General features: G+C 43.5%; 3 protein-coding genes across 11 annotated transcripts in view; 1 reads left to right on the top strand and 2 right to left on the bottom strand.

Annotated features, from left to right (window-relative positions):
• The first annotated feature begins 562 nt into the window (after positions 1-562).
• LOC123513177 (zwei Ig domain protein zig-8-like) lies at positions 563-19,373 on the top strand. 2 transcript variants are annotated; one of them, XM_045270132.1, is made up of 10 exons: positions 563-975; positions 1,122-1,204; positions 8,745-8,920; positions 9,738-9,948; positions 10,084-10,211; positions 10,796-10,967; positions 11,286-11,342; positions 11,760-11,869; positions 13,308-13,507; positions 13,815-19,373. In XM_045270132.1, exons 2-9 carry the CDS (start codon positions 1,132-1,134, stop codon positions 13,320-13,322), a joined length of 942 nt encoding a protein of 313 aa, XP_045126067.1. In that variant the 5' UTR covers positions 563-975; positions 1,122-1,131; the 3' UTR covers positions 13,323-13,507; positions 13,815-19,373. The 2 variants fall into 2 exon arrangements, with proteins under 2 accessions (XP_045126067.1, XP_045126066.1); XM_045270131.1 differs by having other exon boundaries at positions 563-1,204.
• On the bottom strand, positions 14,932-17,172 carry LOC123513178 (gamma-aminobutyric acid receptor-associated protein-like 1). Its single transcript, XM_045270133.1, has 2 exons — positions 17,039-17,172; positions 14,932-15,311 (listed from the first exon to the last, which is right to left on the bottom strand). The coding sequence occupies exons 1-2, from the start codon at positions 17,164-17,166 to the stop codon at positions 15,074-15,076; spliced, it is 366 nt and encodes a 121-aa protein (XP_045126068.1). The 5' UTR covers positions 17,167-17,172; the 3' UTR covers positions 14,932-15,073.
• The window catches only part of LOC123513176 (very low-density lipoprotein receptor-like), a 454,065-nt gene continuing 448,593 nt past the window's right edge, over positions 17,874-23,345 (bottom strand). For 6 of the 8 annotated variants that reach the window (XM_045270126.1, XM_045270124.1, XM_045270121.1 and 3 more), the window contains one exon: positions 17,874-23,311. In XM_045270126.1, the coding sequence (XP_045126061.1) occupies positions 23,270-23,311 (42 nt within the window). In that variant the 3' untranslated portion in view covers positions 17,874-23,269. The remainder of the gene's footprint in view (positions 23,312-23,345) is intronic. The other 2 variants (XM_045270125.1, XM_045270130.1) reach the window with 1 other exon arrangement.

The following is a 23,345-nucleotide window of genomic DNA, read 5'->3' as shown; positions in this document are numbered from 1 at the left end:
CCTGCAAGCACAATCGCATCGAGTTTATGAAGGAAAGTAATAGCTAGTTTCAGAAATTTTAATATCAAGAAATCTTTCCTGGACTGCTATTAAAACTCACATGAGATATTCAGATTCATTAGCACTATATTCTCATTTCAATACACGTTAAAAAATGAGTCAAGTAAAGCAGCTCTAGTCTAAAAAAAATGCTCCTGGATTTACTATTCCTACCTTTTTACACTAAAGGGTTTGAAGTATCCTATTATTGGGGGTGGATTGGCTGCCTTTGCCTTCCCTATCCTGGTGAAGTGAATATAGACTCAAAGGTCCCTATGCCAGAAGCCCCCACTCATGTGATGTATGCAAATAGGCAATAAGTAGTGTATGTTACCACGGCGGATGTGCATAAAATATCCTTGTTAAGTGCACCTGTAAGTAGGGAGGGCTGATGGGCGTACTGTGGGTGGGTGGGTGTGTGGATGGAAGAGCTCGATTGGGGATTGCAAGAGGTGGGGGAGAAGGCGGTGTGGAGGACTGGGGGAGCAGCTCTCACTCGCTGAAGAGTCAGTGTGTTCGCAGATGCCGGAGGGTAAGGAGCTACGTGGCGCCTCCTCTTCCTCTCGCACATAATTATTACGGCATTAGTTAACTGGTTAATGGGAACTCCTATCTTACGTGACAGTAGAGAAGAGCAAGCGTGACACTGTAAATTACAACCGGAGCGGAAAATTAAACTCGGCAGACGAAATTTTTTTTTCCTTCTCGACCACGTGTGAGCAAAGTATCAGTGACAGTGAGCGTTGTGTGACGATTACTGAGAGAAAATACTGATGGGAGAGGAGAGATAGCTGGTCTGCCTGGAGTGTGCGGCGGAAGCTGGCTGTTCTTGTTAGCGAATCAAGCATTATCACGGGAACTGTTGACCAAGGAGGAGCGGGGCGAGACGGAACGAGGAAGCCACGCGTCTTAATGTTTACCAAGCAGAGGAAACAGGTGCGAGGAGGCTACACAATTATACCCAGACTGCCAGAAGGATTGTCGCAATGTTAAGCAAATAGTCCAGTGTTGAAAGCTTATGAAGTGACGTTGACGGATGTGCAGCGGACGAGACTGAGTAAAGTGTCTCTTGATGCCAACAGACTGACAGCGATGTGTGAGGCTTCTCCAACCCTTCATCTCTTGCTCCTGCTGCTGTTGGTGCCGCTCCTGACTCCCGTGCCAGGTAAGCCAGCACGTATTGTTGCATTTGTGTCCCGGTAATGGCCACATTCAGGGAGGCTTACTTGTGGCCCGGCGCGATGGGTGGCAGTGCGGGGGTTACACACAATGCACCCGTCACAGGCAGATTTGGTTGTGTTTCTCTGCCTAAGTAGTGTTTTATATAGCATCTACATAGGTTATTACAAGAGCATTTATTGTTTATGAGTCATATAGGCCGTTGAGTTAGGTTATTAACGGAAGAAAGATACCTACATTTCCTGCACAACGGGGCGAAGTATGTGAGTTTTCACGATAATATTAGTGATATTACATAGTGTGGTGTGCTGGAGGGAGGCGAGCGTCATTCTTCATTTCGGTCAGCATTGTTGCTTATTGTATATCGGTGCCAGAACATTCTTTATCTCCAGGCGCTCGTGATTCAGAGGGCCTTATTCACGCTTGTTGTCACTTCCGGCAGTAGGAATCCTGCCAGAAAAGGAAGGGAGCAGTGATTGGTGTGGCCGCGGAGCGTGTGGCCCGACCAGAGGCGCCAGGCGGCCAAATAGGACAGACTTGAGGTAAAACACAAGACAGGCCACCAGTAGTGAAGATGGCGGGGCTGTTTGCTGTATGATGTGCATGTACACCTGTCATGTTACCCTTTGGACCTGTCACGAGTCCTGTCACTTGACGGACTGTTAATGCCACACGACGGGTTTCTTGGTATACGTTCATTGTTTTGCAGCCTTTTCGGTATGTTGTGTAGTGTACATCCAGCGTAGATGTTTTGACTCTTCTTTTGAATTTATTAAGTTTTAACGCACCTCAACAACGGCCTAATGACATTTATTTGTCTATGTTTATCTAGATATATCCATGAAAGTATATAGAGATACAAGAACTTCAGAAAAATATCAGTTTTCACATTCCAGCTGATAGCATTTCCTTGTAGTATCAGCATTCGCACCCAAACAGCAAGAAAAGTGGTATTTGTATACTGCCTTCAGCGTTCACTTCCATTGTGTTGTGTCACTGAGTGGCTCGCTGCCCACAGGGAACGCCCTCAAGGTCAAGGGATGAAAATTTTGCGTGGTTTTCTAACGCATAACATTTTATATATATATATATATATATATATATATATATATATATATATATATATATATATATATATATATATATATATATAATTGCAGAGAGAAAAGAAAACGAGTTGGCCAGCCATTGCAACAAGATCGCCTCGGTTGTCCTGGAATGTCTATGCTTTATAGTGTTTTTATAACTAAATATATCTAGAAAAGAAAAATCCTTTACTTTGTGTAGATAGGGTATGGAGTCAGTGTAGCGGCAGCCAGTGAGTCCGCGTGACCCGCTTGTTTCTGAATTGCGTACCTTGACTCTTGGGAATGTCTTGACTTTGTTGCAATGACGAAGATCGACACCGCCGTGGCAGACGGAGACATTAACGTCCCAGATATTTCATTTTCGTCTTTCTTGATACAGTTGTCCGTGTGTTACGTTTCTCTTTCTTTAACTTTACTTGTTCCTTGCTTCTGTCTCGCCCACGGATGCTTTCAACATAACTTTCAGACAGAGACGTAGTGGGTAATAAGATAGGAGCATAAGGGAAGCTGTAAGAAACTCAGTAACACCTACACATGGCAGAGACACAGTCCACCCATCATCCCTGTCCATAACTTCCTGTCTTAAAAAGTTCCTTATTGACTTCACTAGACCTGGCAACCGAGTCTATTTCAGTCATCCACTATCCAATCTGAGAACCAGTTTCCTCCTCCTTTTTAATCAAACTTTACTTCGCTTTACTCTTTATCCTTCCCTTATTATTAATCCCAAAGATTTTGTTTGCACCACCTTTGTTACATCGCTTATGTCACTAGAATACCTAAATCAGATCCAAATCACCTTGAAACTGCAGCTTCCTCTGGTCACGCTTGCACGACTGGCAACACATTCAAGTCTCATAAAACAGATGTAGATAACCCTAACTTCATAAGCTTGGGAGTCTTGCAGGCGTACACGACAGAAGGGCGCCGCAGGGAGTCTTTGTAATGCCACGCCTTTCTCGCCTTGAGTATCACACACTTGATAGGGCCGTGATAAATTTTTCCTCACCTCCTTCCGCGTGATGTGAGCGTGTGTCGTGTGTAGACAGTTCATCGCTGGGGGTCATAAAGTGTTGGGAGAGACGAGTGCCGGCGACAGGAGGCAGAAGGTGGCCGCACAGCAAGGAGGAAGAGGCGTGGAGGGAAGAGGTTTTACTGGGGATCGTAAATCGGAGGGGTTGCAGGGGGAGGAAGCAACGGGTAGGAGGCGCGGGGAGAAGAAAGAAATGGCAGTGAAGAATTGGGGGTGCGAGGAGGGAGGGGAGGATAGGGTAGCTCCAGACGTTGCATACATTTACATACCAGAGTAACTTAAGTATACAACGATGTTTACAAGCCAAGTCACAACCTTCCGCCTCTCCCTCACGACCTCCATCCATTCTTCACGTAGCCTAACCCTGTTGTTTATAGCACGCCGTATTACTTATTCAATCCACAACATTGCACCTACGCTCTGGATCAATTCACAACACAAAGTCAACATCAACACATACAATTTCACATTATTATTTGTATCAGTGTACTTATTTACTGCAGTGTGTTGCTATTGACACACATATCACTGCTTTCTTTAATGCACGTACGGTAAAGTTAATATTTTCGCCGATTATACACCTTCAAGAAATTCGGAATCACAGTTTGAAGATGAGGTGACAAAGGCTTCGGGTAGAGTTTTAGCTGTGGTCAGATATTTTTAAGTAACCCACTCTTTTGAAGTACTCTGCCGTTTAGAAAATCGTAGAACATAAACAAAGAAGAAGAAAAAACTTGTGTGATTGTAATTGTTGCTTGAGAGTGGAAGAAGAAAGGTTTTGGTATGTGCCAATGTAAACTAACCTACGTAACTTAATCCATAGCTAGTTTGCATGGAGAGAGAGAGAGAGAGAGAGAGAGAGAGAGAGAGAGAGAGAGAGAGAGCGATGTGAGGGAGGAGATACCTTTGAAACTTGACTTGCCATTATTGCCGTCAAGTTTGTAAATCACTCAGCGTCTCTGGCCATTCCTGTCATGTATTGTGATGCTTTACTGCAGCTTCCCGGTGTCTATGCTGGCGGCGAGCCTCGTGCTGTTCTCCGTTACCGCTTTACTTGGGAGAACTTGAGGCTGTTTGTTGTCCAAGCATGTTGGTATACCCTAACAAGGGAGTTACCACCACCACTCCGGCACTTGCCTCCACAAACAATCAGCTGAACTATCATCGTAACATTTACTATAAGAGTCATGTGCAATATTTCAATTCAGATTTATCATTAAGGATTCGTTTTCCTTATATTTCATCTTCCTACTTGGGTATCTTATTATAGTGTCTTTTTAGTAGAATTCAATTTAAGACAGTTTAATCAGATGCGAATAGTGTGCTCGGTTACTCGCATCCACTCTAATCACTTATATCAACTGGCAACTTATGTCAGTGTTGTCAGCTGCTGTAAGACGCAATAACGGAGCATTTATTTTTGTAGACTCCTAAACTTTTAATGTCGCGGCGACACCATCAAATCAATCTGTTACTGTCAGTCGTCCCAGCCTCCTCCCTGTGGCGTATAATAAAGTTATCTCCAGACTTTCCACGTGCTCGCCGTCCTCGCTTTTCATTTTCGGGTGCAGTATTCCCCAAACTTTTCCTTCGTGGCCATAACCTGGAAAAGCCTCTCCCTGCTGGCGGCATCGACCTCTGCCTCCTTGGCTTCTTCACTTTTTCCGCCTCGAAGCCTCGCAGCCCGGCCCTCGTTGTGCCAGTGTCCGCAAAATGAAGAGGCTCCCGCTGCCGTCGCTCTCAAAGACAGGATCAAAACTTGCCGTATTTCATCTGCCCTGCCTCAAAATCCCCACGGGACGCGCTCTGTCAAGGGGGACGATAAACATATCGCAAATGGTTTATGACGAGGGGTTTTGGGCGGCTATTCGGCAACTGGCAAGGCTCGAAATGGAGACGACAGGGTGAGTGGGTTTGATAGGACGGGTGAGGGTGAGAGAGTGAGAGCAAGGCGTTGAGGGTGCGGACGTGGGTGTACATACACTATACGCGGGAGAGGGGCTTGCAAAGGGAGGTCAGGAGTATAATAAATACGTAATGTTTGCAGCACCAGTTATTTGCCGATGTTATAGCTACAAAAAGCATTTGGAAAACCATCCACGTTACGTAATAGAGTGGCCGTTTTGCACATCTTTATCACAGAATGAATTGTTAAAGCGCTCCAGCTGCATTTTAGTTAACGTGTATAGTTTATGACTCGCATAGTCAAATTTTCAGAGTACTGCTATACTTGCTAAATTCAAACCACTTAATATACAAAACTTAATTTGTATTTACAGCAGGCAAGCATTTCACTATCACTGTATTGCACGCGAGTAATCTTTTTAGAGTGCCCTGTGTGCCGCCACCCTTGCTTATTACATCACCTGCTGCTTATTAAAAACACCTTCCAGCAATCTAGCCTTTGACGGTCCCTTTGATCCAGGCGCTACACTTGCTACCGCCAAGCTTGAGTCACTTTTTCCGGCGCAGTAATGGCATGTTGCACTCATTCTGCCCTGAAATGTCCCTCCTACGTGATGGCTGCTCGCTGCATACCCGCCACCCTCCACTCTCCACAGGGACACACGCACATCAACAAAAAACAAAAATAACACTCAGCCTGACAAATACAGTCTCTCACGTCTGTCTGGCTAAGGACTTTTTTTTCAACCTTTCCATGATAATAACCATTTGTCATTGTTATTTATTTTATTACCGTGCCATAATTTTTTTTGTTTACTTGTTTGTCTAATGTAATTTAATTGCCGTGTGTGCACAACTTACTAGCTCGTTCCCTACAAATAATAATTTCTACTGTAATAACGTAAATAATGGTGATGAAGGGCAGAGCTTTACTCGTTTGATGAATATAACATCGTCTGCAGAGAGAGAGAGAGAGAGAGAGAGAGAGAGAGAGAGAGAGAGAGAGAGAGAGAGAGAGAGAGAGAGAGAGAGAGAGAGAGAGAGAGAGAGAGAGAGAGAGAGAGAGAGAAAGAAAGAGAGAGAGAGAATTTTCAATGATTACGGCAAAAACAACCCACAATTTCAACAACAATAATATGCACGAGTCTATACTGGACTTTACTAAGACAGTTTAACCTCTAATTTTCGAGTCCATTGTGTGTTACCAGAGAGTGATGGCGTGACTTTTCCACCCGTCAGTATATGTGGGAAGTTTTTCACAGAGAGCAGCGCAGAAAACAGTAGCAAACTCTTTATGCGAAACTGTAAACTCTTGCCTATTATATTTACGAGGTCGCTGAGGGCTAGGCTGAGTTCATGCAAGGCATTAAAATTTTAAAACACGAGAACAGTAAACTTTCTCTCTCTCTCTCTCTCTCTCTCTCTCTCTCTCTCTCTCTCTCTCTCTCTCAAGCACCATTTTACCTCCTCATCAATTCAAATACTCGAGTCATGCAGATGCTCGTTCAAAGGCTAACATTGTGTCCATTTACGTGAGAAAAGACGACTTGGCGAAAACTGGTAACTCAAGCTCTTTCATCCCCACCCTGCCGCCGCCCTGCCTCCATCCACCGATCCAGCCCTGATCCATCACCCCCCAGCCCCGTCCTACCTGCCCCAAGCACCACAGACGAGGCGCTACACTATAAAACTATATGCAGTTGCTCCCCGCAGTGTTGTTTTCTCGTCCTTTTGTTGTTAGGGTGTTATTTTTTAAAGGTATTGGATATCATTCTGTAATTACGTCATTATTTCTTTCTACAATTTCTTCAGCGTTAGATTGGAAAGTTTGCAGTAGCGGCACTGGTTTGTTTGTGTATTAATGTGTTAGTTTGTGTATTTTTAGTTTGAGTTCGTGTGGTGTTGGACATTCCCGTCAAGGTTAATTAAGTAAAGAGAGGAAGTGTGGAGTTTTAGAAGTGTGTGTGTGTGTGTGTGTGTGTAAGGGTGTGTGTTTGTGTGCGCGCGCCAGTGACAGATCCAGGGGAGGGGCGACCTGAGGAAGCTGAACACCCCGGAAATTTTTGCTTATTACATAAAAATGACATTATTACATAAAAAATAGCTGCATACATCTTAAAAATGCCCTCAAGATTGCTAACTTTTCAAAAGAATTATCGGGGGTTTACAGCGCCTCCCCCCCAACCCTCCACAGCTGATTACACTCGCCACCAATCTCAAGCAATACAGGAATTCAGACTATCCTCCAAATATCTTGATCCTGGATTCGCCACTGGTGTTTGCGCGTGTTAAAGTTGCCATAACTCACCTACTTAGGAGAACAGTGGAACCAGTGAGGGGTATGAAAGCTAAGAAGTAATCGCTACACACACACACACACACACACACTCACTGAGGCAGACCCGATATTGCTTCATGGGTTCGGCTGCTTCATGGTTCATTCGCCAGACTGAGTCGTGAAGGTGCAGTCCAACGAAAGTTAAACGTTAAAAGTCTTGAGCTGCAATACTTCTCTATCAAGTTAATCGCTTTAGTGTTTAGAGTTACTGTAGATCTTATCCTTTGTTCTCGTGACGCTAGTGAGTCTGAAAGCGTTTACACTGGCTAGATTTCTGTGCCTGTCTGAAGAAAATGCACTTTGAACGTCGCAGTGATGATGTTGATGATGATGATGATAGTGGTGATGGTGATTGTAGTAGTAGTAGTAGTAATAGTAATAGTAGTAGTAGTAGCAACAGTAGCAGTAGTAGTAGTAGTAGTAGTAGTAGTAGTAGTAGTAGTAGTAGTAGTAGTAGTAGTAGTAGTAGTAGTAGTAGTTGTTGTTGTTGTAGTAGTATAGTAGTAGTAGTAGCAGTAGTAGCAGTATGTAGTTGTTGTAGAAGTAGTAATAGTAGTAGTAGTAGTAGAAGTAGTAGTAGTAGTAGCAACAACGGTAGCAACAACAACAACAACAACAACAACAACAACAACAACAAAAACGATAATGATAATAATAATGGGCAACAACAACAACAACAGCAGCAGCAACAACAACAACAACAACGACAACAAAAACGATAATGATAATAATAATGGGTTCACCATTAAATGTATGAAAGCATTGATGAAATTGAGAATGGATACTTTTCTCTCTCTCTCTCTCTCTCTCTCTCTCTCTCTCTCTCTCTCTCTCTCTCTCTCTCTCTCTCTCTCTCTCTCTCTCCGCTTCTATCTTGAGATAAGTTAGGATAGGTTGACAATAATGTTAGTATTCGTGGGGATAGGTGGATTAGGTTACATAGGAATTAAAAAGGCAAAAGACATCTTGAGAGGGAAAAGTTTATTGGAAATGATAAAAAAAAACACTTCTTTTCACTAGCCGTACCTCATCGTTTACTGGGGAAGGTGGGAAAAGAAATCTCGAGAGGGAAAAATCTATTGGAAATGATAAAAATATTGGAGATGATAAAAAAAATGTCCACTTCTTTTCACTTGCCTTACCTCATCGTTTGCTCGAGAAGGTGTGAGCGGCGGTGGCCCAGCAGGAAGAAGCACCAGGGACGAGGAGCTTATGAACACCTCGCCTCTCGTCACCGACCAGCCCTACTTCGACCCCAGCATGTCCACCACCCTCACCGCCCATGTGGGGAGGCGGGCTGAACTCCATTGCCGCGTTCATTCCATTGGCAACAGAACGGTGAGTCAACATAAGAAGATTGGTGAGAAAATAAGGAAGGCTCTAGCTGAATATTGGCTTGTCTCCTTGTGTGTGTGTGTGTGTGTGTGTGTGTGTGTGTGTGTGTGTGTGTGTGTGTGTGTGTGTGTGTTTCACTATTTGATCTGCTGCAGTCTCTGACGAGACAGCCAGACGTTACCCTACGGAGCGAGCTCAGAGCTCATTATTTCCGATCTTCGGATAGGCCTGAGACCAGGCACACACCACACACCGAGACAAGGTCACAACTCCTCGATTTACATCCCGTACCTACTCACTGCTAGGTGAACAGGGGCTACACGTGAAAGGAGACACCCAAATATCTCCACCCAGCCGGGGAATCGAACCTCGGTCCTCTGGCTTGTGAAGCCAGCGCTCTAACCATTGAGCTACGGTGTGTGTGTGTGTGTGTGTGTGTGTGTGTGTGAGAGTTGGCAATTATGTTGGTCATTAAAATCTTGTCTACTATGTTACCTGTCAGAAACTCACCGTGTACACAGCGGGCTCAGGTAACGAACGGGTCACCTGTAATTAAGTCACATCGGTCTGACAGTTTCGACGACTCAAATTCATTTATAGCAAGTTTGTGTGTGTGTGTGTGTGTGTGTGTGTGTGTGTGTGTGTGTGTGTGTGTGTGTGTGTGTGTGTGTGTGTGTGCCTTAACTAACATGTCCTGAAACACACACACACACACACACACACACACACACACACACACACAACAACACACATAAACCATACACACACATCTTAGCTTCCTTTCCTCCCCGTTTTCTTTGTCACTGTTCCTGTCCCCTAGGTGTCATGGATACGAGGGCGTGACCTGAGGATACTGACGGTGGGGCGGTACACGTACACCACTGATCTGCGTTACGAGGTGCTGCACCAAGACGGGACGAACCAGTGGACGCTGAGAATAAGGTCTGCTCAACCTCGCGATCAGGGGACCTACGAGTGCCAGATTAGCACCAAACCCATCAAAGCCTTCACCGTCTTCCTGAAAGTACTCGGTGAGGAGAGAGAGAGAGAGAGAGAGAGAGAGAGAGAGAGAGAGAGAGAGAGAGAGAGAGAGAGAGAGAGGGGGAGGGATGGAAAGCGGGGTAACATTTTTATTCCTTTGCTTCCTATTCTCCTTCATTCTGCAGAGCCTCGAGGGGAAATCCTAGGCTCCCCGGACCTGTACGTGCAGAAGGCTAGCATGATCAACTTAACCTGCATCCTACATAACCTGCCTGAGCCACCCACCTATGTGCTCTGGTACCATGGGAATAAGGTAATGTACTACTACTACTACTTCTTCTACCACTACTACTACTACTGCTACTGCTACTGCTACTGCTATACTACTACTACTACTACTACTACTACTACTACTACTGCTACTACTACTACTACTACTACTACTACTACTACTACTACTACTACTACTACTACTACTACTACTACTACTACTACTACTACTACTACTACTACTACTACTACTACTACTACTACTACTACTACTGCGAATAAACATCTTCCCTTGAATTACCTTGTGTAGTTTATTGCATACATTCTCGCAATGGCTAAACCTTTTCCCGGCTATTTGGCACATAAATCGTTAATCGTTTACCTCTCTGGGACTGCTCCACTTCTTTTACCTCTCTGGGACTTCTCCACATCTATAGGCATCTCCAAACATTTTACTGGCTAGAAACAGCAAAATCTTATATCTTTCCATCCCAATCTTGCTCTTCGTTGCTTGTAATGATATTATACATTAGTTTAAATCGCCTAAAGCGTTCCATATTAATGTGAAACGGCTACAAATATTTCTACTTTGTTATATTTTGTATTTACCTGCTTTGTTCTTCTCAGGATATAAGATACAGCAGCAGTCGTGGTGGCGTGGCAGTGTTGGTGGTGAAGGATACGACCACGACCACCAGCCATCTGCTCATCTCCTCCGCCACACTCCAGGACGCGGGCCGCTACACCTGCGCGCCGGCCGGCCTCAGCCCCACCTCCGTCAGAGTTCACGTGCTCGACGGTAACCACGAGGACCCGAGGCGCAAGACGAGGCGGCCAGGAGGAACACTATTGATATTTAAGCCTTGAGTTCTGGGGTTCTCTGGGCTTGTCACTCACACACACACACACACACACACACACACACACACACACACACACACACACACACACACACACACACACACACACAGGAGAATTTATATGATATATATTATTTAACATGTTTTGCACTATATTTGAAATATTTTGTGAAATTGTGACGTTTAAGAGAGAGAGAGAGAGAGAGAGAGAGAGAGAGAGAGAGAGAGAGAGAGAGATAATGTCCTTTGATCAACAGGGGAAGAACCGGCGGCCATGCAGAAGAACAGCACAGCAGCATTACCGCCCCCACTAGGTACGCCTTCGCGCGCCACACACACACACACACACACACACACACACACACACACACACACACGGCCCGGTAGCTCAGTGGTTAGAGCGCTGGCTTCACAAGCCAGAGGACCGGGGTTCGATTCCCCGGCCGGGTGGAGATATTTGGGTGTGTCTCCTTTCACGTGTAGCCCCTGTTCACCTAGCAGTAAGTATGTACGGGATGTAAATCGAGGAGTTGTGACCTTGTTGTCCCGGTGTGTGGTGTGTGCCTGGTCTCAGGCCTATCCGAAGATCGGAAATAATGAGCTCTGAGCTCGTTCCGTAGGGTAACGTCTGGCTGTCTCGTCAGAGACTGCAGCAGATCAAACAGTGAATTACACACACACACACACACACACACCTTGTCTGTCATAACTTACGCTTCATCTCCTGACAGACGGACGGCCAGCAATGAGCAACAGCAGCGCTGTGGTGAGTGGCGCTACCAGGACAGTGAAGGCAGAGGCGGTGACCTTAGCTCTGGTGCTGGTGCCTGCGTGGTTACAGGTAAGACACACACACACACACACACACACACACACACACACACACACACACACACACACATTACAGCTCGTACCCTTGCCATGTCGTTGCTTATCTTTTAACTTAATGGCCTGAAAACACGTACATTTTTTCTTCTTTCAAATCCACATGCATATTTTTACTTTGGTCACTAGAAAATTCATTCTTTAAATTGTAAGAATAAAAATGCCATGTAATGTGAGTATGTAGCGCGTACGTACGTGTATAGCATTTCTTTTTCTTTTCTTTTTCCTTGTTATTTCTTTTTTTCTGGAATGACAGGTTTCGAAACGGAGTCGGAAAAAAAAAATATAGGATGAAAGTTTATGCATCACAGCTTTACCTTTTCAGCGTAGACTCTTTCAACTCTTAACTCAAAAGTCAAAGCTGGTATATATGCCGTCGCAAATAACTTCAAGGGGAAACTTATTTAGGATTTAAGGAAAACTGTGTCCTGATTTCCAGCCAACAACACTGTGTTTGAATAACGGCGAGTAATCAGCACAAGTTATGACAGTTGTGACATTTCAGAACTCATATCTTCAGTGAGTCGAATTATTGGTTTATTATATACAACGTAGTATTTGTGTGTTGCATTAAAGGGGCGCGCGAGCATTACTACAACACTACTGGAGCAACACTACAGGGAGGGTGTCAATACGTATGAAATAATGGGGAGCGTGTAATGGTTTTGTTTAGTTCAGTATATTGGTTTTGAATATTGAGGCTAACCATTACTATTGCTATTGAGTGCTCGTGTGTGTGTGTGTGTGTGTGTGTGTGTGTGTATTTATTGCTACTGATAGGTCGTAAGTACTTGTCCAAATAATTACATAGATTAGTGAAGGTCTGTCTAGTCAGTCCTCCATGACGGACGTGATACATAACCGATGTGAATGCTTAGTCACACACACACACACACACACACACACACACACACACACACACGCGTAGTGTAATGGTTAGCACGCTTGACTCACACTCGAGAGGGTCCGGGTTCGAGTCCCGGAGGCGGCGAGGCAAATGGGCAAGCATCTTAATGTGTGGCCCCTGTTCACTTAGCAGTAAATAGGTACGGGATGTAACTCGAGGGGTTGTGGCCTCGCTTTCCCGGTGTGTGGAGTGTGCTGTAGTCTCAGTCCTACCCGAAGATCGGTCTATGAGCTCTGAGCTCGCTCCGTAATGGGGAAGACTGGCTGGGTGACTAGCAGACGACCGAGGTGAATTACACACACACACACACACACACACACACACACACACACACACACACACACACACACAAGTAAATAAATAAACTAGATAAAACGAAATAAAATAAAATCCTCGTGTGTGTGTGTGTGTGTGTGTGTGTGTGTGTGTGTGTGTGTGTGTGTGGGGTCAGGGGAATGTCATGCAATCGTTCCCTCTGTTTGTCTAGATGCGAGGGTGCTGACTACTGGTGTCAGTGAGTGTCGCTGCCGTGCGGGGGTCTGCCACTACACAGCCACTGCCTCTCCTCGGCCTGCCTGTGATCCGAGCATGCTGTGAAGGCAGAGCAGCGGACCTCACTGCTCTTGCTCGCCAGCCCGGATATCACCCGACAGTTCGCAACACCAGACATCCTCGCAGCTTAGTGAGGTGAGGCAAGCACGTGGTTCAGCCTCTTGATTGTTGTGACTTGTCAACGAATTAGTCTGGTGCAGGTTGATAATTCCGTTTGATATCCTTGTAGAGGTGTCGTGTGACGGCAAGTTTAAATGGTTACCTGTTGATGTTGGTGATCAGGTGTAGGTCAGGAAGCTTGGCCTTTGTATCGGCGCTTCCTCGATGTTTCTTGTCTTTTTTTATTATGAACTGACCAATTAAGTTCTTCCGATGATGTTCTCTTTTCTTCCACATTTCATTCACTAATTTCTCCTTATCTAACTGCCTGATTATCTTATAGGTGTTCGTGAAGGTGTGATACGTCAGTCAAGCACACCTGGCCCCACCTGTGTCGGGAAGGTTCACCTGGGAACGCCAGCAGCACCTCGTCTTTTGTATGTACACGATCGACGGGATGAGAAACTCCTGTATTGAACTTATCATAGTCGACTCACTCTAACTAGATTCGTAGACCACGTAGTGCGTATTTTGTCACCATTAACTCATTTTGTAGGTAACTAACCATTTTGTAGATGATGTACAAGTTGTTTAACACATTTACATTCACCGTTAGACACCACGCGAGGTATAACTGAATGGCTGCTCAGTGGCGGATCGTCAGTGAGTAATCTCTCGCAGAACAGGCGTTAAGACAGAAATATGCAGCCTATAGAAAATGATTAGTTCTGAGCTCATAATTGGTTCCGAGTGTCTAGAGAGGGAGGTGGTGAGGCGGATCAAACTGCGTTGGGCGAGGCCTACAGATAGTAAACAATATCAGTGTTCATTAATCATTCCCTATCGTCAAGCATTTTGGAGTTTATCTGTGTTACTTTTCCACGTGTTCGTTAATGCGTTTGAGTGTTGAAGTTTGTACAAAGGTAGCTTTGATAACGCGTTGTGAAGAGTGAACGCCCTACGTTCATATACACACACAACTATGTAAATGCTACTGTTGTTTTCACCTGTATGGTTTTTATGATACTTTTCGTGCTTTGACAGAATATTAGCTTCACTTCTCGCGCTCGGTGGGGAAAAGTGTTGTCAAAATATTGTGAGATGTTCAAACTGGAAATGCTCTTGTGTAACGCAGCAGTGTGGAAGGAAAAAATAGGTGTTCCTCACTCACTCAGCTCTGCATAAAACAGGATGCACCTCTGAACCTATTTGCTTTACCTGGTGTGTGTGTGTGTGTGTGTGTGTGTGTGTGTGTGTGTGTGTGTGTGTGTGTGGTTTCTGTAATCTTAAGTAGCTACTGACGTTTTGCACCTAGCACCTTCACCATCGTCGTGTACCTGAAGTTGAATCAATCCTACGTGCACACTTCCATTGTAATTTGATGTAAGATTGACCCCATCCCACCACGCAATATTGATCAAAACCCAGCGAAGACGAGAGGAAGCTTAAAAACTTGCATATACTAAAATTTAAGTTTATTTGAGTATAAAAATATAGGAGACCTGACTACAACATATGCAAAAGTGATTAGTTATAGCTGCATATCATGACGAACATAAATAGAGATACTGGCTTTTGGTATCCGGCACATCACTCGTTCCCTCAGCCCTGAAAGTTCTCCTCGCAGAAGGTGACGTACAGGAAGTGGTCTGTGTGGGCGTGGGCGTGGTGCAGACTGGCCAGGGTGCAGGTGACGGACGCCAGGGTGTTGCCGGTGAAGAAGAGGATAGAGTGGCGAGGATCTACCTCTATCCTGGTCCTTAACGCGAGGTGCAGCTGTGCCAGGTTCAGGTGTCCAGGGGCACTCACGCGCAGCTCCTGGTAGGTCCCCACGCGGCATCTGCCAGAGGGAGACACGCTTGAAACGGTGCTATGGTCCTCTGTTGATGTTATTTTTCCATGCAAGTCAAAAGTAATGGGTGAACTGCGGATCGTATTCAGAAACGCTTTGCTTACTCATCACTGCTATTTTCAAAGGCCACAGAGGTGATTAGCCAGGTTCTCTAGTACATCCTTGATAATCTGTCACTAGCACCATAAAGACACTATGAAAAAAGTGTAACCTGAATTACAGCCCTTTGGATGTAGAGGCGGTGTGGCGCTGAAGTGTTTTAGAACAGTTTTTTTTGTTTGACGTGTCCTGATTCTTCCTTGCCTGACGCATCCACGAATTTACTACTTGGGTGAAGTGTAATGGCGTGGACTACTTGTATATAACAGTGGCACGCAAAACATTCTCCGTATCTCCAGTTTTGATGACGATAAGAAAATCATTCTATGTGTTTGGGAGCGGAGCACTAGTGTAATTCATAGCGTGTCAATGAATGTGATATAAACGCGATACTGAAGAACTATCATTCTCTTCACTCCAATGGTTACGGATGCTGGCTAAGCTCTCAAGTGTACCTTTTATCCTCATTGATTGTTTAAGATCATTCCCTGGACACACGTATAAGAGTAAAAAGAAAAAAAAGCCACACTCAAACAGTCCACATGTATATATTGTTTACTGCATGCTCACTTATCCCACATTCTCTCCTATCATATCCTTCCCTACCCGCACTGACCTGTAATGGGCTGACAGTCTTGCCCCACACCCACACTCGAGACGCCCTCCCCCTCCACATCACGAGCTGCTGAAGACCCTCAGTTAGTGGTAGTACTGAGCGCATTTCAGGTGGCCTCGCGACCATCAGTCAGGTCACTCAGTCATTACCTCGCCCTTCATCTCGACCTCACAGCTTCTCCCCTGCCTCCATCTTCCTCCTCCTCCTCTTTCTCCCCTCCCTAATCCACTCGACTATTTATTACCAAAAGAGCGTAAACCACATTCAGATTCAGAAGCACCCATCACACTTTATTCCGCTTCATCATGTTTTAATTTTATATATTCATTTGAACAAGTTTAATATTCTACTTTATCTCCATAACTACAAGTATATTTGATATGATAATAGGAATGATTTGACACCTACTGCGAGCAAAGTTGAAGAAGGAATGATTGAGTGTGGAGGGGTAAGTCACTAGCGCGTTCAGGGGTCCGGAAGCCATCACCCCCACCAACACACCTACCTCCAGCCTCGTGCTCTCAAGTAACGCCCCTGGATCACGGTCAGGGAATGCACGTGAGCTTGCGGGAGGGTAGGAATGCGATATCACGTGTGAGCAAATACCGAGACGTTCCACATTTGGCCTTGGTGGATGCTACGAGTTGGGCATGTACAGTATGTTTGTCTGTGTTTGACGTAGCGACCTAAACACCTCCTTATCGACTCTCACCTATAAGTAATACTGCTGTTTGTCTTCTAGTTTTGTTTACCTTGAATGACTTTAAACTACACCGCGAGCAGCAATGGTAGGAGCGTGTACAGTACAGGACAACACAGCCTCAAATTTGACACCATCAAGCAGCCTCGAACAAATTATCTATCAGCCATCTAGTCTGCGGCAACGAGGCTGCTCTGATGTCGCCCTGGAGCCCCGAGACGAGCTATATCTTAGTATGAATGTACAGTAACACGTGAGAAATCCGTCCCATGTGAAACTGTGAACAAGAAGCATACTCACCGTGCGGCGCGGCCCAGCACCACGGGCACATTTCCTGGCTGGCGGCGCTTCATGCGGCGTGCAAGTTCTTTCCTCTCCTCCAGGGTATTCTGCTCCGAGAACTCCCACAGTCTGCAGTATCCCTTCATCCTCGTCAGCTGTTACCCTTCGTGGATGCTTCACTTGACGTTCACTCTTTACTAGATTTTTCTCATGTGGGTTTCGGGTCAGGATCAGCGAGCGCACTGGTAATCAGTGTGAGACGAGACAGGTGACTGAGGAGCTGAGGAGACGGCCGACGAGAGGCCTGACTGTGTGGGGCGACCCACCCAAGACAGTTTATCTCGGTCATGCTCTCGGCGCTCCGTGACTGCCACATGAATCTCAGTGCCTCGCCATTTCCACGCTGAGCCAGTTGACATTTTAGTTCAAAATTGTTATTGCTGGGCGCGCTTAAAGTTATTGCGGAAATACGTCTGATTTTTGCTTGTTGCTGGTCTTTTTAATATACTTGGCTACGTTCTTACTTCTGTGATGATCGAGACATTAGACTATCATTTTTCATATCTATCAGATGCCCTCCATTCACATCTACTTGATTAATCTCTTACACTTCTGCCACACCAAGCTAATCCTAAATCATTTTTCTTTCTTCTCGCAATATTTTTTGACAAGTTTTAATTCTTCCAAAATTCAGTTCATTATCTCCTAGTAGTGTCACAGCTGTGATGTCTGGGGCATAGCGTGCCGCAGAAATGATGCTCTGTGCGATCTCCATGTTCCGAAACAGAATATTTTTTTTCTTTCACTTTCCTCTCCTACAAACAGGTGTTGCATCAAGGAAAATCAAACAGCCTTGTTAAATGAAGTGTTTTGTTATGAAACTGAGTTACAATAATCTAATGTACAATACCATAGTAATAACCTAAATATAAGCACAAATTGGACACTGTGCTCAAAGCTTGGTGGATTTGAAATAGGTATTTGATGGAGTAAAGGAACATCATTCACTCTTGGCATTCATTCACCTCGGCCGCCCACACCGCCTCGCCGGGCCTCGTAGGGAGACAGGAGTCGTAAGCAAAATTGTGATTCCTAGTACTGATAGTCACAGGTGGAGCTACTTAATCCGTTATGGCACTTTTTTTTTCAAAATAAATAATCATCCTTTTGTATTCAAACCATGTTGATTAAGAAAATTAGGTACAAAATTACTTTAAATTTGAAAACTACTTTTGGAATTGCGTCTTAGTAACGTGTGCCTCGTATTTGATAAGCCACAGTAAAGAATCTAATGCAGTGGGTATTGTGGTGGTCTTTAGTCGTGATTTGAAATGTGGTTCTTTGTAAATTACCCATCATTACTCTTAATTTTAACTTTTAAATTATTACTTTAGATAACACAATAAAATCATTCCAGGTCTTCTCATTTATGACCTGCAAATGACAAGGTAGTTTTTCTTTCATAGAATGGTGCTGTGAAAGGTTCAAGTGATGGCTGGAGGATGAATAAAGGCCGTCTGTTGCCTGGGCACTGGGACGGATCTCTGGATTCAACATAACCAAATGCTATTTGGCAAACAGTTTCTTTATTCCAAAGTAATTTTAAAACATGTGAACATGACACATTGTTGAGAATTTGATTCACCAATTGCTGGATGTGCTATTTCCATGTTCAATGTGTGCATAAAACAACAAACAACAATGGCTTATTTAATTTAAGTTAAAATCAATATAATCTAGTGCACTTTATATTTACATCCCTCAAACAGTGGGTTAATAGGGACAGTTCAACTTGGTCACATGCACAGCCAAATAGCACATGAACCAGATTGGTATTTGAAATGGTCTACTTAGACTGGTAATTCACTCCACCACTGTGATATCATTGTGATTTAGAAGTGGGAGAGGGTAAAGCCATTCAAGATATTCCACCCCAGGAAAGCTCTCAAGTACCCGTGAAAGGGGGACATGACACCTGCAAGGACGACAAATACCTGACAATTTTAGTGGCAATGGGAAATTGGGATAAAATACTTAAAATTTAGAAACCTATCTGAATATTCTAATACTGAACTTAGTGTCCTGAAAGTGGAGACTGTTGAGAAATGCTCACCAGTGCAATGAGGAGCAGGAGATACCAAACATTCAAGATGGCTGGTAACTTTCGTATAAAATGATAGGGTGGCTTCCTCCAGCCCCCTGCAGCAGCCCACACGGGTCGCCTTACGGTGCATGTTGGGATCCCAACACGGCAACTCAAAACTGTACAGACACCACCACTCACACATCACATCTATGCAGTACTCAGTCCCATCCACACCAACTATAAGGACACCTTCATAAAATGTTCAATCACACTGATAAAAATGCTTAAGACACCATACACAATATATCAGATGAATAAGACGCATAGACTAATTGTAGAAAAGTAATGTCTCACTTTGCATGTTACAAACTGTTGTGTGATACCAATATATTGTGTCTATAATAACACATTTAGGTACACAATTTTAAACAATGAGACAAAAACATTACTACACTGTATATCACAGTTTAAACCTAATGACCCATTTAGGAATATAATGACAGTCTATCTTTTGACATACATAATACAGATATACAGATAAACAATCATAATCTTCTGATGAATGCTGTCAGCCATTCTAAAATTTGCTATACTTTTCTAGGAACATAAAGCACAACAAAATCAAGGGAACAGGAGTACAAATTTCTTTAGCTTGATAACTTTTACCAGAAACTAAATTGTCTACTTTGAATTCTGAATCAGGAGCTGCATGTCTCTCTTGCAGCAGGCGTAGCCCAGACAGCCAATCATGAAGTCCGTCTCAAGGAGATATTAATATTTAAGAGTAATCTTTGGTACAAATTTCAACTAATTAATAAGATGACAGTGTTGTCCATACAATTCAAGTCAAACTAAGCTTTTTAACATAATACATAATTCACATACACATGTACAGTGCATCTCCACTACAGTTGACCAAGTAGCAATTCTCTTGGTCCTTGGCACCGGGTAGAGTGTGCCACACCAGTGACGTGGACAGGGTACATCTACAGCCAGCCAGTCAGAGGTCTGGTGGCCTACAGTGATGAGTTTCACACTATATAGTGGAGCTTCACTGTACATTTGTCACATGTCCATCACTCATGAGATTATTGGTAAAATAAGGACTGACAGTTACAGTAAAACCTCACTTCAGCAGAAAGGGACATTCCCTGTTAAAACGAAAAGCCATGATTCAATACTATACTTTGCCTTCTTAGACACATTTCTTTTTCTTATTACGGCATATTACATAAATGCCTCTGACCAAAAATCTAGTTTTTGACAGATATTGATGAGACACAGTCCTGACCTGCCTTACATTACGTGAACAAAACATCTAAGGTAGAGAAGAAATGCTTTAGTGTAAAGCATACAGTACAACTGAAGTGTTTGGTCAAGTAACAGGAACAAATATGATGAAGAATATTTAACTTCCATAAGCTACAGGACAAGTCCTTGGTATGGCAGAAGTTGTCCAGGAAGATCCCTCCCAAACAATCTTTGGCATAAGATCATGGCATAAGATCAGTATTACTATATTACAGTCTGATAAAATAGGGTTTAACTGTATTATGTCTGCCTTTATACAAGTTCTTGGCATGTGACAACTTCCTTCAATGAAAATTTGTATTGTAAACACTGATAAGGTATATATCAAGCTAGAGACAATGTAGACAATTAAGTCTCTTCTATGTTGGTACCACTAGCTGACCTCTCCATTCTGAATACTGGACAAGAAGGGAAAGGAGACAGAAACCTAGATAAAAGATGAACAATCTACATATTATAGGTTATAACATACCAGAATATCTATGCTTAGAGCACAAAGTTCTGCTGAGGGGAACCAACAGCTGTGGTACATTTTGTCATCTCCATGTTAAGATGTTTCCCATATCTATAGATTTACTCCTGAGCCATCCATGTAACTATTTATATACAGACAAAGCTTGATCTGATTCAGGTGACCTTAACCCTTGGGCTCTTCAGCTTGATGCCAACATATATGACTTGCTTAAAGAATTATGTTACTTTTTGGGATGTATAAAATCACACTGAATGGCTTGTGTTGAATGGTTCCTACTACATGTAATCCTACATTTTACACACAAAAGATACTGGTAGAAAAGCACACTGACAAAATGAGACACACTACATTTCCCTAATTACCTCCTACCAACTAGCCAAAATAAAGTCTTAACAATACACTGGACTAGAATGGGCAATTTCGTCCTCGCTGTTTGGAGACTGGGATCATCCATTTTTGAGCCTGCAAGGATTACAATAAGGCCTACTTTCTTGGCTTTTCACGTACACAAAAAAGAGCATAGGCCTTATTCATAACATATCCAAGGACCAAAATTGTGCATCTTGTCGAGGTGAACCAATGTGATGAATCTTCCCTTCTATTTATATGCACACAGGGGAGACCTACTGGTGGGTGTGTGTGTACATCTTGGCACAGAGAGAGAGACGCAACCGTGTTCCTGCATCAAACTTACGAGTGCACTGTAGGAGGAGGTGGTGGAAGATGGCAGCAACCAGACAACATGCTGCTTGCCCGCATGTTATGCAAAACTAACAAAATGCATAACAAAAGTCTTGCACGTATCTATGTATGTATAATGCAACACTGTTAAGGAAGATAACTGAAATATGTACATTTGTGCTAGTGTATAGCTTGAGGTCCCTAAATTCAAAGTTCTGAAACATAACCAGCTTTAAAACTAATCAAACTATACAAATAATAAATAAATAAAATAAACAAATTATAATTTTCCTAAGGAACATCATCTTGGATGACTTGCTTTTCAGTACAATGTCTGGTTCAATAACCAACATCACCAATTCTTAGACTGTGTCTTGACTAAATTCACAGGCAGTTGCTATTCATCCTAATTCATATAAAAAATATCACCTGCTAAGATTCAGATCTAGCTTCCTATTTTCAGCTCCATTTCTTTTTTTGTTACCTTGATTCATCTGAATTAATTTGAATTAAATGATGTTAGCTAACTGACTGAAATTCTGAAGGGAAGTCACAAGCACAATACTAACCATGATGACTGTCTAAAAGTAACATTGAAGAACTCTTAAACAGGAGAATACTCAAAATGCCTTTGTACTCATCAGAACAGAACTGCACGTGCCACACACCCTCACACCCGGCGAGACTGTGAGGCTCCTGGGATGGTAATTCCAGATTGATACCATTTCTGTGTTAACATTTCCTCCAAGTCATTAGTTAGCTTACAAAGATATCCATGTACTTTTCCTCTGACAGGCAGATTTCCTCCTGATTGAAAAATCAAACTATTAATCTTCACAAAACCACAAAATGATGCACATAATTTTGTTAATACTTATGACTGACATACAGGCAATGAGTTTATGCATGGTAGTTATTGTACAACTGGCTTCTTGTAACAAAGAATGGAAGCGTGATACCTTTCCTATATGTAATTACTGTATATGTATGTATATATACAAAAAGACTTGAGGGAACTCATGTACAGGGCATTAATTGTAAAAATGGCAACTCTGGAGAATTACTTCAGCAAGTAGATTGTGAGCATGGAACACATTACACAGTCACACTAGCTTGCCCAGCCACACCAGCACAGGCCACACCACAGACCACAGACCCCAGGCTACTGATCAGCCCACCACATGGTGCCCTCTGTCTCACACCTGGTGCACCTGTGGACTACCAATAGTTCAATGTGGTTTCTTTGGCTATAAGAAGTGCAAAGGTTAATGCCTTCAATTGGTCTCTGTTCAGCTGAGGCCTTCAGTGCCAGCCTCTCACTACCCAGCAAACATTTCTTGTGCTACACTGATAGCAGATCTCTACTACCATAAGAATTCTAGTTCCTGTATCAAGTATTTTACTCATTTGTCCGTGAGGAGCAAGGTTTCAGACTTCTCCACACTCTCAGTTGCTGCTTGACATGTCACACACATCTTCCTCTCAATTACAGACTTGCTCACTCATCTAGACTATTTTGAAACCAGAAAATCCAATCTAAAAGATGAATTTCTATGGCTGCACTTGCCAATCTCATCATAAATCAGTAAAATATATATTTGTATGTATCATATGGAGTCTGTGTTGGCCATTTGGCACATGATGAGTCAGGGTGAGGGGAGGCTGGAGCCCCATGCAGGTCCCACGTTCCTCAGCCTCACACAAAGTTGTTGCTGCCATTTGTGAGAGGCTCCAGTGACTGCAAATATGAAAGGAATGTAAGTCATCTTAAA

The sequence above is a fragment of the Portunus trituberculatus genome, chromosome 35, assembly GCF_017591435.1.
Source record: "Portunus trituberculatus isolate SZX2019 chromosome 35, ASM1759143v1, whole genome shotgun sequence".
Taxonomy (NCBI): domain Eukaryota; kingdom Metazoa; phylum Arthropoda; class Malacostraca; order Decapoda; family Portunidae; genus Portunus; species Portunus trituberculatus.
Note: the sequence above shows the minus strand (reverse complement) of the source record. Positions and strands in the feature narration are given on the sequence as shown.

Coding starts and splice junctions, on each gene's coding strand:
- LOC123513177 (XM_045270132.1), top strand. CDS start 1,132: ATGTGTGAGGCTTCTCCAACCCTTCATCTCTTGCTCCTGCTGCTGTTG. Junction 1,205..8,744: donor GCTCCTGACTCCCGTGCCAG/GTAAGCCAGCAC, acceptor TTGCTCGAGAAG/GTGTGAGCGGCGGTGGCCCA. Junction 11,343..11,759: donor AGCATTACCGCCCCCACTAG/GTACGCCTTCGC, acceptor ATCTCCTGACAG/ACGGACGGCCAGCAATGAGC.
- LOC123513178 (XM_045270133.1), bottom strand. CDS start 17,166: ATGAAGGGATACTGCAGACTGTGGGAGTTCTCGGAGCAGAATACCCTG. Junction 15,312..17,038: donor GTGCTGGGCCGCGCCGCACG/GTGAGTATGCTT, acceptor TCCCTCTGGCAG/ATGCCGCGTGGGGACCTACC.